Source organism: Equus przewalskii, chromosome X (assembly GCF_037783145.1).
Source record: "Equus przewalskii isolate Varuska chromosome X, EquPr2, whole genome shotgun sequence".
Classification (NCBI taxonomy): domain Eukaryota; kingdom Metazoa; phylum Chordata; class Mammalia; order Perissodactyla; family Equidae; genus Equus; species Equus przewalskii.
Window position 1 is genome coordinate 54,880,724 of NC_091863.1, and position 14,299 is coordinate 54,895,022.

A 14,299-nucleotide genomic window follows, 5' to 3' on the forward strand; every position below is an offset into this window, starting at 1 on the left:
TGGAGTCAGACTGCCTGGATTTGGACCTCTGCTCTACCACTTACCAACTCCAGACCTTAAGTGGGTCCCTTTACCCTCTGTAAGTCTCATTTTCCTCTGTGAAACGAAAATAGCAATAGCATTTAACTTAACATGCTTATTGTGTGGATTAAATCAGATAATCCATGCAAAGCTCTTAGCACAGTGCCTAACACATAATAAAAATTCATAAATGTTACTTACTAATGTTCGTGTAATTATTATCATTATTCAACTATTTAGTGACAGGGCTATTACAAGGACTCAGATCTCCTGCCTCAATCTATCACTCTTTTCACTACATCGGACTGACTTTTAGGGTCCAGAAAGGACTGAAAGCTGCCTTGAACTCAGCAGTGGTGCTAACTCAAATCTACTTGGGGCTAAACCTGAGGACTTTAGTCTGGGGTGCACTTTATGTAAAAGCACCTAGTCTGGTGTCTGGAAAATAGCAGGCTCTTACGAAATGTTCCTCAACTGATAAGATTTTTTAAAACAACAGCAGGGTTGGGAGGGTGATACTGGCCTCTAAGGGAAGGACCAAAAATCTTTCACAGAAAAACAGAAGGCAGGACTTACAGAAGAGGGCTACCAAAAGTATGTACATTCCATACACATCTGCGAAGACCAAGGACAAGTAGAGGTGGTGCTTTCTGAGACTCCTTGAACTTTCTCGATGTTATTTTTGTTAACCCCTGCATCTTTCCCTGTAGTCACTAGCAAAAATCCTATACAAACCCCAGGTGGGGGTTGTGTGTTCTTCCAGAGCTGAGCAGGCTGAGAAAGAAGTGGGGAAATGTCTATCTCGATTCAAATTAATAAAGCCGGTTTGGCAGCAGGCTTGGGGGGTGGCACCCAGGTAGAAGAGTGGGCGGTGGCAGTGAAAGAGGCAAGAGAGCCAAACCCCTATGACCTTCAAGAGGAAAAAAACAAGTCGTGAATGGGGAGCCAGTTGAGACCACAAACTCAGAGGTTGCAACTGGGGAAAAAAGCCTGTGCCCACCCCCCACCCTGCAATATCTGTTCATAATTTATGACTACAGTGGCTTTCTGGGGGCCTCCTATTAGTCCTCTTTCCTGACCAGTGTCTCTTCCATTCTCCAAAGCCACCTTGCTAACTCTGTCTCTTGACTAATGGATATTCCAGCACTCCCACAGTAATAAGGGGGAGACAATATGCCCTCATGAAATGAAAAGCCATGTAACCATAAGCACAAAATTAAAGAATACAAACTGAGCTCGTAGAGGTTCAGGAGATGCAAAGTAGGCAAGCGATCTGTCAGGTTGGGCTGGTTGGGGGAAGTTTCCAAGAGCACGTAAGTTTTGAGCTTTGAATTGGAAATTTAAGGAGGTGATGGACATGAGTTGGTGGAGAGGTGGACCTTTTCAAAGAAATGCACAAAGGGAGACAATGCAAGATATAACTCAAGCCAGGACAGGTGCCTGCCCCACCCTGCCATTTCTCTGCCTCGGCAGCTCTGCATGATCTGCCACCACACCTGTTTCAGTTAGAAGAGAGCTCCTTGTGACCTAGTGCCCACCGGGCTCTCTCCTCTACCCAATTCCCCACTTGTGCAGCACTTACCAAGTACTCCAGGCTGTGCTGCAGGAGGAAGAGGCGTATGCAGGAAATGTTTGCCAGGCAATGTGAGCAACTATGTCCCATCTCTCGAGTCTGGACATCAGGTAGGAATACATGGTCTTTTGTTTACTCTCTACACGACAGATGGAGGACAAATGTATGTTGGAGTAGAGGGAGGCAGGAGTATGTAGAACCAAGTTTATTCTGTTACCAGAAGCAGACTAACGTCACTTTGAAGGCCCGGTGTGCTGCTGTCTCTGAAAAATCCCAGGCTGTATCGATATCCTTCCTGACAGGAGGAAGGTCTGGTCATCACAAAGCACATATCAAGCAACACTGCAAATGGTATAGCGCTGGGCACTATACAGACAAGTTAAACTATAGTCCCTACCCCTAGGAGCTTGCAGTCTAATGGGAAAATTGGGACATGGCCAGGCAGAAAACACACATGATACATTCATTAAAAAGTTGTCAAATGTACAAGTGCAATGTCATCTGATTCCTGAACCCATTCATTCGACCAGCATTTATTGAATGTCTACTATGTGACTCCAAGCCAGGGTCACAGAGATACACAAAACTTGTCTCTGCCCTCAAGGAGTTCACAGTTTAGTGGAAGAGACATACACGTAAACAGATAATGACAATACAACATGGTCTGTGCCGTGTCACATAAGCCTGCACAAAGTGGTTGGGAATGCAGAAAAGGGAGAACCAACTGCACTGAGGGAGACAGGAAAAGCTGAATAGGAGCCTTCCAGAATAAGAGACTTGGGGAGTGGACAATGAGAGGAAGGACATCCCAGGATATGGAGGGAAAGGCATAAAAGGGTACAGTATTTCCAGGAAATAGTGTGAAACTCTGACTGGTTGGAACTTAGTGTGCCCAGTGAAAGATGAAGCAGGAAGGGTGGGAAGTGACCTGAATCTGAGGAGACCTGTATGCCTTCCTAGGGAGTTTGAACTTTATCTCATAGGCAATGGGGAAAATCAAAGGCAGTTTTAAGCAGGGAAATTATATGATCACATACAAGTGATATGATCCCAGTTCTCCTGCCTCCTAGCTGTGTGACTTTGGGCAAGTCACTAAATCTCTGAGCATTAGCGTCTTCTTCTATAAAATGGGGATAATAGTGGTACCTACCTCGCAGGGTTGATTTGAGGAGTAAATGAGCTAATGTATGTATAAAGCAATCAGGACAGCGCCTGGTCCATAATAAGAGCTCCATAAATTTTAGCTATTACTACCAGGCGTGTTTCTTAGAAAGGTAACTTTGTTGGCAGCAAGGAACATAAACTGCAGTGGGGAAAAGATTGATGGCAGGAGGTCCGATTAAGATGACATTGCAATTTAATCCAGTGATAAATAAGGTCTTGAACTGGTATTTGGATGCGGGAAGTTAGGGAGATGAAAAAGCGAAGAGTAAGTCGAGCTTGGAAGATTGGGTAGATGAGGACAACCATTAACCAAATTCAGAGAGAAGGCTAGCCAGAGGATAGGGGTGTGGGTGCAGGAACAGATAAATGAGTTCAGTTTGGGATCTGCTGAATGAAAAGTGAAGCCGCCTAGGATGGGAACCTGGAGAATATCAACATGCAGGGGGAGGCCAAAAGAGCCAGTGGAGAAAACCGGTCAGCGACCGCAGTGTCAGTGTGAACTGCGTAAGGGAGGTTTAGGGGGCTGAGGGACACACTATCATCAGCTAGCCATTTGTTTATGTTACACAAACACTCAACTCCCCAACATGCATACAGCCTATTTTCTAATCAGTTCTTTGCTTCTTGCTTCTCAGCTTTGTTTCTTGTAGAGACCACATTTTTTTCCCTTTTGCCCTCTCTTAACTGAAAGAGGGAAAGGTCTAGCATCTCTCAACAGGGGCGACCCCGAAATCACAAGTGAGGAGGTGGGAAGGGGGGAAGAAAGGAGGAAAATGATTTTTAAGAAAAGAAAAAGAGTTCGCGGCGACCTCTAATAATTGAAGTTCCACCTCCCTATATCCTGCCACGCCGCTCTCCTGCCGCCCTTATCGGGCTCCCGGCCGCGAAGTAGGACGGGAAACGTAGTCCTCAAGCCTGACCGGGTGGCACGACTGAAGAACTCGGTTTCCCAACTGGCTCTCCAGGCGCGTGCGCAGATGGCTGCCCCGGCGAGTGGTAAACAGAGACGTCAGGCGGGGGCTGCTGCTTGGAGCAAAACAAAAGGGAAACCCGGGGGGCGGGGGGTGGGGGGGGTACATAGGGGAATTGGTGCGGGAATAGGGGAGCCTGGGGCTGTGGGGACGTGGACCTTATCAAGAGTGGAGGGCAGGGAAGAGGCGGAGGGAGGGGGAGTCAGGGGAGGGGCAAGTGACGCGGGGGAGCGGGGCGTGGGGGAGTGGGGCGTGGGGGAGGGCAGTGATCCGGGTGGAGGAAATTTGGGAGGAGTGTCCGGGGGCAGCAACTTAAAAGGGGGAGGGAACTGCGGCTAAAGAGACGTTCGGTGATGGGAGCGCAATGTATGAGGGGATACCGTGCCTCAGGTTTAAAGGAGCAGGAAGCTGAGTGAGAGGTTGGAGAAAAAGTGCCTTCGCTAGGCGGAGGTTACAGGTGGTGTCTCAGAAAGAGCTCTTGAGGCTGCAGGCTGTAGTCGAGAAGAGGATCAGAGAACTGTGTGGCAGGGACAGCTTGGGGGCTAGCGTCCTGGGGCGAGGGGGAAGTTCACGACTTTCTGAGGACTGGCAGGAATGTGCCTCCTGGCCCTTAGTGCTTCCCCCCTGGGGGGAGGCATCGTAAGGGACGGTGGCAGGCTCCTCTGAACGCTGAGCGGCCGAGGTCCAACTCCACGTATGGATCCAGGGAATGAGAATTCAGCCACAGAGGCTGCCGCGATCATAGACCTCGATCCCGACTTCAAACCCCAGAGCCGTCCCCGCTCCTGCACCTGGCCCCTTCCCCGACCAGAGCTTGCTACCCAGCCGTCCGAGCCGCCCGAGGTGGAGCCAGGTCTGGGAGAAAAGGTACACACGGAGGGGCGCTCAGAGCCGATCCTGTTGCCCTCCCGGCTCCCAGAGCCGGCAGGGGGCCCCCAGCCCGGGATCCTGGGGGCCGTAACAGGTCCTCGGAAGGGAGGCTCCCGCCGGAATGCCTGGGGAAATCAGTCATATGCAGAACTCATCAGCCAGGCCATTGAAAGCGCCCCGGAGAAGCGACTGACACTCGCCCAGATCTATGAGTGGATGGTCCGCACTGTGCCCTACTTCAAGGACAAGGGTGACAGCAACAGCTCAGCAGGATGGAAGGTAACTATGACCCCCTTACCTCCATCCCAATACCATCTGCCCCTGGGCCCCCTAGCCTCCTTACTTCTACTCTGGGGCCCTTTTTACACCCCCACCCCAGAGATCCACCTTCAGTCGTCAATTAGACAAACATTTGCTTAGGACATAGTATATGCCATGCTCAGTGCTTGATGCTGGAGGATCACAGATGAATAAGACACTGTCCTTGTCCTGGAGAAAATTGAATTCTCTGCTCACTGCTCAACACTCCCAGCACTTTGGCTTGGGCTGCCCCAAAACACTTATCCCCACAGAGAAGTCTTTATCCTATGTGCAGCAGGGACTGTGTGGATTCCCCACAGGAGCCTAGCCTGCCCTCCTCCTCTGCCTCTCACCCCAACACCTTTTCTCCCATTCCTGTGGGATTGCTTGGATTCCCCGCTTGCCTCCCAATACCTCAGGGTGGAGGTACTGTTCTAGATTACTGTTCCACCCAAGAAGAAGGAGTGGAGTGGCAAAAGGGAGGAAGAGTGATATTCGTGGGGTAAGGTAGCTGGTCCTATGCACTAAGGAAAAAAAAGGGCTGTGAGCTACTACTTGCCTCAGTTTACCCTATAATGCCAAGAAACTCTCCCTTGTAAGGGGCTATCCAAGTTTTGGGGGAAAGTTTTCCTTTACTCTTGGGGAATATTAGTCATGAGAAAAAGAGGTAGGGGTCTGACTTTAGAGCACAAGGTTGGGAGTTCCCTTGGCCTTCCATGAAGAAACTGTGAGGAAAGATCTCGCTAGAAGCTCTGAAAACTTGTCCTGAGAAATATGGGGCTCTAATCATGAAACTGGAGAGCTTCAATCCCTCTGGGTGTCCTGTATCCCCGTAGGTGGTGAGGTCAGCATACAAGGAAGTACAGAGGGTTGAGTGAGCAGAGGGTCTTCCTGTAGGGATACGAGATCCAGGGATCAGATCTGCAGGATCCCCAGGAGCTGGGCAGAACAGAAAACAGGACAGCTGACTGAGACCCTTGGCACTATTTCTGGGTAGACTGCCACGCCACAGTCTCAGCTCATAAAGAGCTCCCCTCCTTGGACCCAGCCTACACAGCTGTTTTTCTTTTCCCTTAGGTTCATTTTCCAGGATAGGAGAAATAATCATGAGTTGTTACTTATGCTGTGGGAGTGTAGTCCCTCCTTCTAATTTACACGTATACGGGGCTTTTTAGTTTACGAAGTAGTTTTTAAATTTTTTATTTTATTCATCTTCATGACAATTCTGAGATTCCACGTTTTACGTATTAGGAAACTAAGGTATAGAAAGGTTGGGAAACTCACCTGATATCAGTAGAATGAGGACTTGCACTCGTCTAACTATAAATCATATGCTCTTTCTGCTCGTCCATGCTGCCAAAATGTCTTCATTGAAATAATGGCAAAGCCAAATCAGGCTGAGCTTGGGGTCTCCAAGGCTCTCACCCCGCACTCTCCACTCCCACCCCACTCCAAGGGGGGAAGCCTCACTCCTGAACTGGCTTTCCTGGTGATGGGCCAAGGTTACTACCACCCCACCAGGGGGCGGCACTCACTTAGAACAAGAAAGCCTAGTTTAGGTGGCTTGGGGAGCAATTAGCAGTCACCCTCCTTCCAACAGGTAAGAATTAGAGGCTTCTAGGGAGCTGACCTCTCCAGGTAGGGAGCTGTACTGTGTACTAGTCCCAAGGCCTAAAGAAGAGGGGATGAAAAAATGGGCCTCGTGGGTACTGAGTAGTAGGGAAAGGAATGGGTCTTCTCAGTAGACCCGGAGTTAGAGGATGAAAGGGGGGAAATCATGGTGGCAGAAGTCACTGTGGTCCTCAGTTACTGAGAGCCCAGGCTGGATGGACAAGTGTGATTCTTTGAAGGAACTAAGAGTATTAATGCAGCCAGAGTAGTTGGAGTGCCATTACTGCAGGGTCCCAGGGAGACCAGGAGTTCTTTGGCTAAAGAGCCCTGGAACAAGAAGCTACTTAAGCATCTTTCCCTAGGCAAAGGGTCTCCTCATCTAGAAACACATGAAGTGATTTCTGACTGTCCATAGCCTCAGCTTCCTAGTTGCTCCAAGCCTTTCTGGGCTCCTCTGGAGTTTTAAACACTAAAGAGCTCCATGTGGGAGGTCAAATGCCCCTAAGGTTGGAGATCTTTTGCACAAATTCCTGAGAAGTGGGGGAAAGGAGGTAGAAAAGAGAAAGGAGGTTGGGGAGGGGGCACACGAAAGGATGGTGTGACTAGCCTGGAGCAACCAGTAGAAATAAGCCGCTCTGGGGGCTCAAGAAGCTGCCAATCTCTGCTCCCTGGGCCCCTGGGGAAAAAAAAAAACTTATCTCTAGCAGAATATCAGCAGCCAGCAGGGAGGGAGGAAGGGAGGACACATAGCTTCTAATACCCAAGGCCTCAAGAGCTGACAGAGCCTCAAGGAGAGCCTCACCACCGTCACCCAGGGGCCACCCACCAATCGGGCAACAAATATTGATTATGTACTGGGAGCTTGACACTCTGAGGGGGCACTGCTGGGGGCTGCCTGGCTGGACAACGTGATCCGTGACCTGGGCGCTTATACTTTGACACTAATTATATGACACTGTAAACAATACAATGTAGATTGGGTAAAATCGTGTGGAACAGTTAAAAAATACTGTACAAGTTGGGCCCGGCCCGGTGGCACAGCGGTTAAGTGCGCACGTTCCGCTTTGGCAGCCCGGGGTTCACCGGTTTGGATCCCAGGTGCGGACATGACACCGCTTGGCAAGCCATGCTGTGGCAGGCGTCCCACGTATAAAGCAGAGGAAGATGAGCATGGATGTTAGCTCAGGGCCAGTCTTCCTCAGCAAAAAGAGGAGGATTGGCAGATGTTAGCTCAGGGCTAGTCTTCCTCAAAAATAAAAATACTATACAAGAAATTTGGCTGCAGAAGTCAAGCAACCACTTTATAAAAGAGAGGGGCCTTAAGCTTGGTCTTGACAAACTAGGAGAATTTAGGGAGGGGAGATCCTTCCCAGGACCAGGAGGGAAGGAGGAATGTGCCTTGTGTATTTGAGGCACAGTGAGAAGCCTGGCCTGAACGTACTTGAGGCTGTGTGTCCACAAACTGGGAGAAATCAGAAAAAAGGAATGTTCAAATCCTGTAGAGAGCTGGGGCCCAGATGTCCTGTGGGGAGTGGAGCACCAGCCATGCTGAGGTTCCAGCCGCTCAGTCTGTTCAGAGAACTGGCCCAGGACAGGGTAGGTCAGTCCTGGGCTGGTGTTATGCCACTGCCCTGTAAACTCCATCCAAGCCTGTACTCAAGGAAAGGGGAGCTGTGGCATGCTCTTTCCCACCTGAGTCTAGTTCCTGATGTACCAGGAGTGCATCTCCCCAATGCCCACGAGCCCCAGACAGCCCCCCAAAGACTTGGGAGAAGTACAGTGTTGTGAGCTTTTCCAGGGTGGGCGCAGTGTCCTCTGCAATAGGTTATTACTCAGGTTGTCTCCTGGGCCCCTGTGCAAAGGAGTCTGGAGCAGAGGCCGAGCAGCTTGTCTTCGGGTGGGAACTCTGTATGGTCTCCTCCTCCACTCCCAACCCCCGCCCCTACCTTGGCCTGTTTTCGCCCTGGATTTGACTAGCTTTGAGTCTCCAGGAATGCCCCTGCCATGTCCCAGCATCCTTTTAGACTGGACTGCCGGCTGCTGACCTCCCCTACACACACCTCATGCCCCTTTCCTGCTGCCTCTGCCCTCTCCAGAACTCCATCCGCCACAACCTGTCCCTGCACAGCAAGTTCATCAAGGTTCACAACGAGGCTACTGGCAAGAGCTCTTGGTGGATGCTGAACCCCGAGGGAGGCAAGAGTGGCAAGGCGCCCCGCCGCCGAGCAGCCTCCATGGATAGCAGCAGCAAGCTACTCCGGGGCCGCAGCAAGACCCCCAAGAAGAAATCAGCTGTGATGCCAGCCCCACCTGAAGGTGCCACTCCGACGAGCCCTGTTGGCCACTTTGCCAAGTGGTCAGGCAGCCCTTGCTCTCGAAACCGCGAGGAAGCTGATGTGTGGACCACCTTCCGTCCACGAAGCAGTTCAAATGCTAGCACTGTCAGCACCCGGCTCTCCCCCAGGAGGCCAGAGTCTGAGGTGCTGACGGAGGAGGAAATACCAGCCTCAGTCAGCAGCTATGCAGGGGGTGTGCCTCCCACCCTAAACGAAGATCTAGAGCTGTTAGATGGGCTCAACCTCACATCTTCCCATTCCCTGCTATCTCGGAGTAGTCTCTCTGGCTTCTCTTTGCAGCATCCTGGGGTTACGGGCCCCTTACACACCTACAGCACCTCCCTCTTCAGCCCAGCAGAGGGGCCCCTGTCAGCAGGAGAAGGGTGCTTCTCAAGCTCCCAGTCTCTGGAGGCCCTGCTCACTTCTGATACGCCACCACCCCCTGCTGATGTCCTCATGACCCAAGTAGATCCCATTCTGTCTCAGGCTCCAACACTTCTGTTGCTGGGGGGAATACCTTCCTCCAGCAAGCTAGCCACAGGAGTCGGCCTATGTCCTAAGCCCCTAGAGGCTCCAGGCCCCAGCAGTCTGGTTCCTACCCTTTCGATGATGGCACCACCACCAGTCATGGTGGGTGCTCCCATCCCCAAGGGCCTGGCGACTCCTGTGCTCACACCCCCTACTGAAGCTGCAAGCCAAGACAGAATGCCTCAGGATCTAGATCTTGATATGTATATGGAGAACCTGGAGTGTGACATGGATAACATCATCAGTGACCTCATGGATGGGGGCGAGGGACTGGACTTCAACTTCGAGCCAGGTACGGCACCCCCTAATCATGGTAGCATCTCACAACCTATACCCACTCCTCAGTGCCCAGCTAGTCCCATGATCTGATCAAGCGGGAGATTTGAACAAGGGGTGGCTGGAGATCCTGGGATATTGGAGGGAGGATGTCATATTAGAGTGGCATGGTTTCCAGATGAGACCTCCAGGCCCTCCAGCAGTGCCCACCCCTACAGGGCAACACAGGAGAGGTGGGGGGAGGGGCTCTCTCTGTTTTCCTTGGTATGGACCTTGATGATGGAAAGTTGTCATGCCCCAGATCAACCTCTTACCTTGTCCTCCATTTTTTTCTCCCCACAGATCCCTGAGCCATGGCTGGAAGCTTTGTCCCCTGCTTCAGAGGTGGAGCCAGGCATGCCCATATCCACTCTTTACCCTTGACCCATCCCCGGGAATTTGGGACCCTACTTTAGAGCTAGGGTGGGGTCTACTCACACGGGTGTTAAGGAAATTATAAAGATAAAGCTGCCCCATATGGGAACTATGGGAGGAGGGAGAGGGGAGGGGGAAAGGGAGAGGGTTTATTCTCACTGTGCCAATTAGGGGGTAAGGCCCCCTCCCGGGAGCCATCCTCGCCTCCCCTCATTCCCACCCCCTAGGTTTTGTAGCAGGGGCGAGCAGTGCTGTTGGAAATGTGAAGTCACCAGTGGCCTTACCCCTGCCTTTGGGAGCAGGATTTTTTGTAGAGTCTTATCTGAGCTGGTCCAGGCTAGACTGAGCCTGGGATTTTTATGCAGTGGCCCCTTAGGCCAGTGGGGGGGGGGGGGGCTAGTGGAGACCTGGAAGGGCCAAGGTCTGAGCACTGGAGTGGCTCACCAGGCCAAATCATCCTTGGAAGGCTGCAGATAACAGAAAGTCTTTTTATAAACTTTTAAAGAAATATAAACACAAATATAGAGATTTTTAACAGTGGCAAGGTGCTAGTGATGGGGAGAATGCTTTTTTCTTTCTGAAGGCTTTGTCATAGTGACAGGATACAAACACTACAGACATTACTTGGGGAAACATGGAGAAGTCGGGGAGGGAACTCCAGGCTGACAGAGAGCAGCAGTGGGGAGGCGTACTGAGCAAGGGGAAGAGCCCCCAAGTGGACCAGGTCAGAACAAGGTCTGGTGGAAGTAGCTTGGAGTTTCCCTAAGGAGAAAGCTAAGCCAGGTCCCCTCATTCTGTCACCTTGTGCCTGGCAGTGTGTGGTATTGGGGTGCAGCCACACTCTTGCATGACCCACTGTGAGTTAGTGCTATGGTGGGAGAGTGCATTGAAGACCTGGAATTAGTTTGTGGCCTGGGAAGGGGATGGGAGGGGAGAGAAGAGAAGGAGGGAAGGATTTAGGGTGGTAAAGTTAGGCACAGAGACCTCCCTGTTCAAGGCCCCTGACAGCTGTCCCTGCCCTTCTTCCCCTTGCCTGACTACAGGGGTTATGTGGAAGTGTGTGTGGCGGCAGACAGGGGGAGGGGCAAGACAGGGAAGGGGGAGCAGGAGAGCTTGGCTGAGGGTCTGGGAAATGAGCAGGGATGGAGGGGAATGTGGATCAGGTTTACTAGCACCTGCCAGGGAGGCCATCTGGGGCTCCTTCTCCACCCTAGCCCCCAAAGCAGCCCCTCCCCCAGTCCCCTTTGCATTGTCCCCTCCCCCGCCCCTGCTGTGGGTTCCCATCATTTCCTGTGTCAGCGCCTGGCCTACCCAGATTGTATCATGTGCTAGATTGGAGTGGGGAAGTGTGTCAAATCAATAAATGAATAAATTCAATAAATGCCTATAACCAGCCCTTGTTTCTGCTGTCTTGCTGCTCCCCTCGGATAAGGGGGAGGGAGGGGAAAGACAAATGGCTGACCAGAGGGACTGCCCAGAGGCAGAGATGTGAGGGGTCTGGATTTTGGCAGGCAGGTGGGGGTGGTGGAGTGTGGTGGGGGGAGGGAAGGTGCCCATGGTCACCTAACCCCAGCAGGAGCAGGAGGGCTGTGATAGGCCTCCCAAGGGGAGGTAGTCTGGTTGGAGAAGACCCCACCTCCTACTCTGTCCCTCAAAGGTTCATTGTACTAGACTTCCCAGTCTTTCCTCATTCCCACCTGTGTGCCCACCCCAGCCCTCTCCTGCTGCTCCTACCCGCCCTCAGAGCCTCCACAGTGCCTGGAGCATACTTAGGCCTTGGTGCAGATATTGAGAGGAAGGAGTCTTTCTTGAAAAAGGAACCTCACATTAAATACCAGTCATTTCATACCTAGTATTGCTGCTCTCACTTGGTCTGTTTATTTGGTTAGCGACGTTTAGTCTTCCTACTGAGAACGTCTGCTCTGGTCTTAGAGAACTGACCCTTGCGAGTGGACTTCTGGTTATGTGATCGTCTTGATGATTTGGACTGGAAAAGGAAAGGATCAGTAAGTAGTTAAAGAGGCCCCTGCAGGGAAGCTTTCTTCAACTAGGGCCAAAGGTAGGACAAAAGAAGTGAGAGGCAGGTCTTGGGCACGCATGTTAGATTTGGAAAGGAAATTCATCCCAGAGGGCAGGGGTAGAGGAGCCTTCAGTTGGCTGGTGGGGAAAGGGGGGTGCTGGGACAGAACACATTTGGGGAGTCTTACTGAGGCTTTCGCAGAGGGTTCAATTATAACGACTTTCTTGGCTTCTTGGCTTTTAAGCATTTTTATTCGGCTCCTCTCCAGCTCATCACATTGTGTGCGCAAGGCCCCTAGGAATGAGGAAAAGGCACCCCCACCTCTGAGGACTAGAGAGCTTACCTACCCATCCCGTCCCTCCCATCGTTCAAAGGATCACTTGGAGTAACAAGGCCTAAAGCTAGGCTGAGGAGTGATCTGAAGGTGCCTAAGCTTTCCCCTTTTTAGTAGGAATTGGGACACCAAGACTCCTAGAGAAAAAGATGAAGGGAAATATGGAAACGGTGGGGTGGTGATAGGGAGATATACTGAGAAGATGGCTGAGAAATGAGGGCGAAGAGATAGTGACGCACGCACATTCCACATGATTTGAGCTAAACTCCCTCCTAAAGTAGACCCAGACCCTAGTCCCCTTTTCCTAGGATCCTGTGATCCTACCTGCTGTATTATACCAGTCTCACCCTATATCTCCCATCACCCAGCTACGTACAGTACTCTCCGTGTTCCTTCTTCCTCCATCATGCTCCTTACCAATTAGCTCAGGTTCTGGATTCTTCAGGAGGGGCACAAAAGCTTTGTAGGCATTCCCAAGTCGGGTTCCTGTGAACACAGCAGTGTGCTATCCCCAGCCCGTGTCACCCCGTTTCCACCCTTCCAAAGCCCAAGATTTCAGGACCTTAACACTCAACACTACCTTGAGCTGGTATACCTTATTTCCTCCCCTCAGGTCCATCCCTAGGATCAGGTGGGGGGCATCGTATGTGTGAACCTAACCTATTGGCATAGAGGCAGTGCCTTTTCTTAGGCTGACTAGAGATGCCCTATTTTAAGGACAAGGTTCACAATCCATCTTGAGGGCCTTGCTCTATCTCTTGGGAATGATCCCAAGCCTCTACCTGGTGGCCCACGCACCACCCTACAAACATAGTAGGTGTTTCGAACTGTAAGGAATTTGCTGGCATAGTCTCCAGGGGTCTTCAACAGGAAGAAGAACTTCATTGTCCCCTCTTCATCACACAGATCGATGGTATCTAGAGAGAGGCCACAGGGTAATTGGAGCAGCCAAGGAAGGAGAGCGGGAGCAAAAGGGGCCAGTGATCCTATCCCGAATGGGTTGGAGGAAGCTGTCAGGATTCAAGGAGCTCTCTTCTTGCTACCAGAAGGGTTTGGGGGCTAGAGATGACCCTACTACTTCTGACCCTTGGCCATTAGTCCCCACCCCAAACTCCTCACCTTTTTTAGACAATTTCATTTTATTTCGGATGTAATGCAACAACAGGAGGACAGAGCAATTGGTGTTGACCAGAAACTGCTGATTATCTGAGAAGAGATGGGATGGGGCATGTGGCACTTCTCTACTTATACCATCCCTATGATCTCCACTGCCCTCAAACCTCCCCAGCACTACACTTAGACTCTGGCTCTGTGATGTCCCTCACCTCCATGTTTGATGAAGATGAACATGCTCTGAAGATCTTCTCACTCTTCAGAGAGAGCCCCTGATGAGTCATACAGGGAGAGGGTGTTCTAGAGGCCTGGAGGGGCCAAGCAGGCCCATGGTGTAGAAGCAGATGGATTACATAAGCCGAGGAGGCCCAGACTAGGCAGACAGGAGAGAGCTTTTGGCAGTTGTGGATAACCAGCATCCCTAGGGGTGGGGCCTGAGGCTGCAGTTGAGGGATTATGAGGTCAGAAGTGGTATGTGCGGCAGAAGGTGGAGGAAGGATAAGGAGAGAAGAACTTGGGTGGGGTCTGTAAAAGATTTGTTGGGAATGGGGGAAACACGGGAAATCTAACTCTAAACTGGACTCTGGAAGGAGAGCAGGACACTTAGAGAAAAACAAGTTTCTGGAACAGTACTCTTTTCTAGTTAATTTGTGGTACAACTGCTTCCACAGCATCAGTCTACTACTCCTTTTTCCTACCATGGGCAGCATGTCTCCCATCCTCATAGCACCCCACATTTCCCTTGCTCCCCACCCCAACAACAGACAT

General features: G+C 51.2%; 2 protein-coding genes across 2 annotated transcripts; one reads left to right on the top strand and one right to left on the bottom strand.

The window, feature by feature from the left end:
* Window positions 1-3,731: 3,731 nt before the first annotated feature.
* FOXO4 (forkhead box O4) lies at window positions 3,732-11,457 on the top strand. Its single transcript, XM_008511536.2, has 3 exons — window positions 3,732-4,878; window positions 8,607-9,666; window positions 9,993-11,457. The coding sequence occupies exons 1-3, from the start codon at window positions 4,426-4,428 to the stop codon at window positions 9,998-10,000; spliced, it is 1,521 nt and encodes a 506-aa protein (XP_008509758.1). The 5' UTR covers window positions 3,732-4,425; the 3' UTR covers window positions 10,001-11,457.
* Window positions 11,458-11,802: 345 nt separating this feature from the next.
* Window positions 11,803-14,299, bottom strand: CXHXorf65 (chromosome X CXorf65 homolog). Its single transcript, XM_008511539.2, has 6 exons — window positions 13,744-14,299; window positions 13,538-13,624; window positions 13,201-13,335; window positions 12,836-12,904; window positions 12,272-12,378; window positions 11,803-12,051 (listed from the first exon to the last, which is right to left on the bottom strand). Exons 1-6 carry the CDS (start codon window positions 13,766-13,768, stop codon window positions 11,950-11,952), a joined length of 525 nt encoding a protein of 174 aa, XP_008509761.1. The 5' UTR covers window positions 13,769-14,299; the 3' UTR covers window positions 11,803-11,949.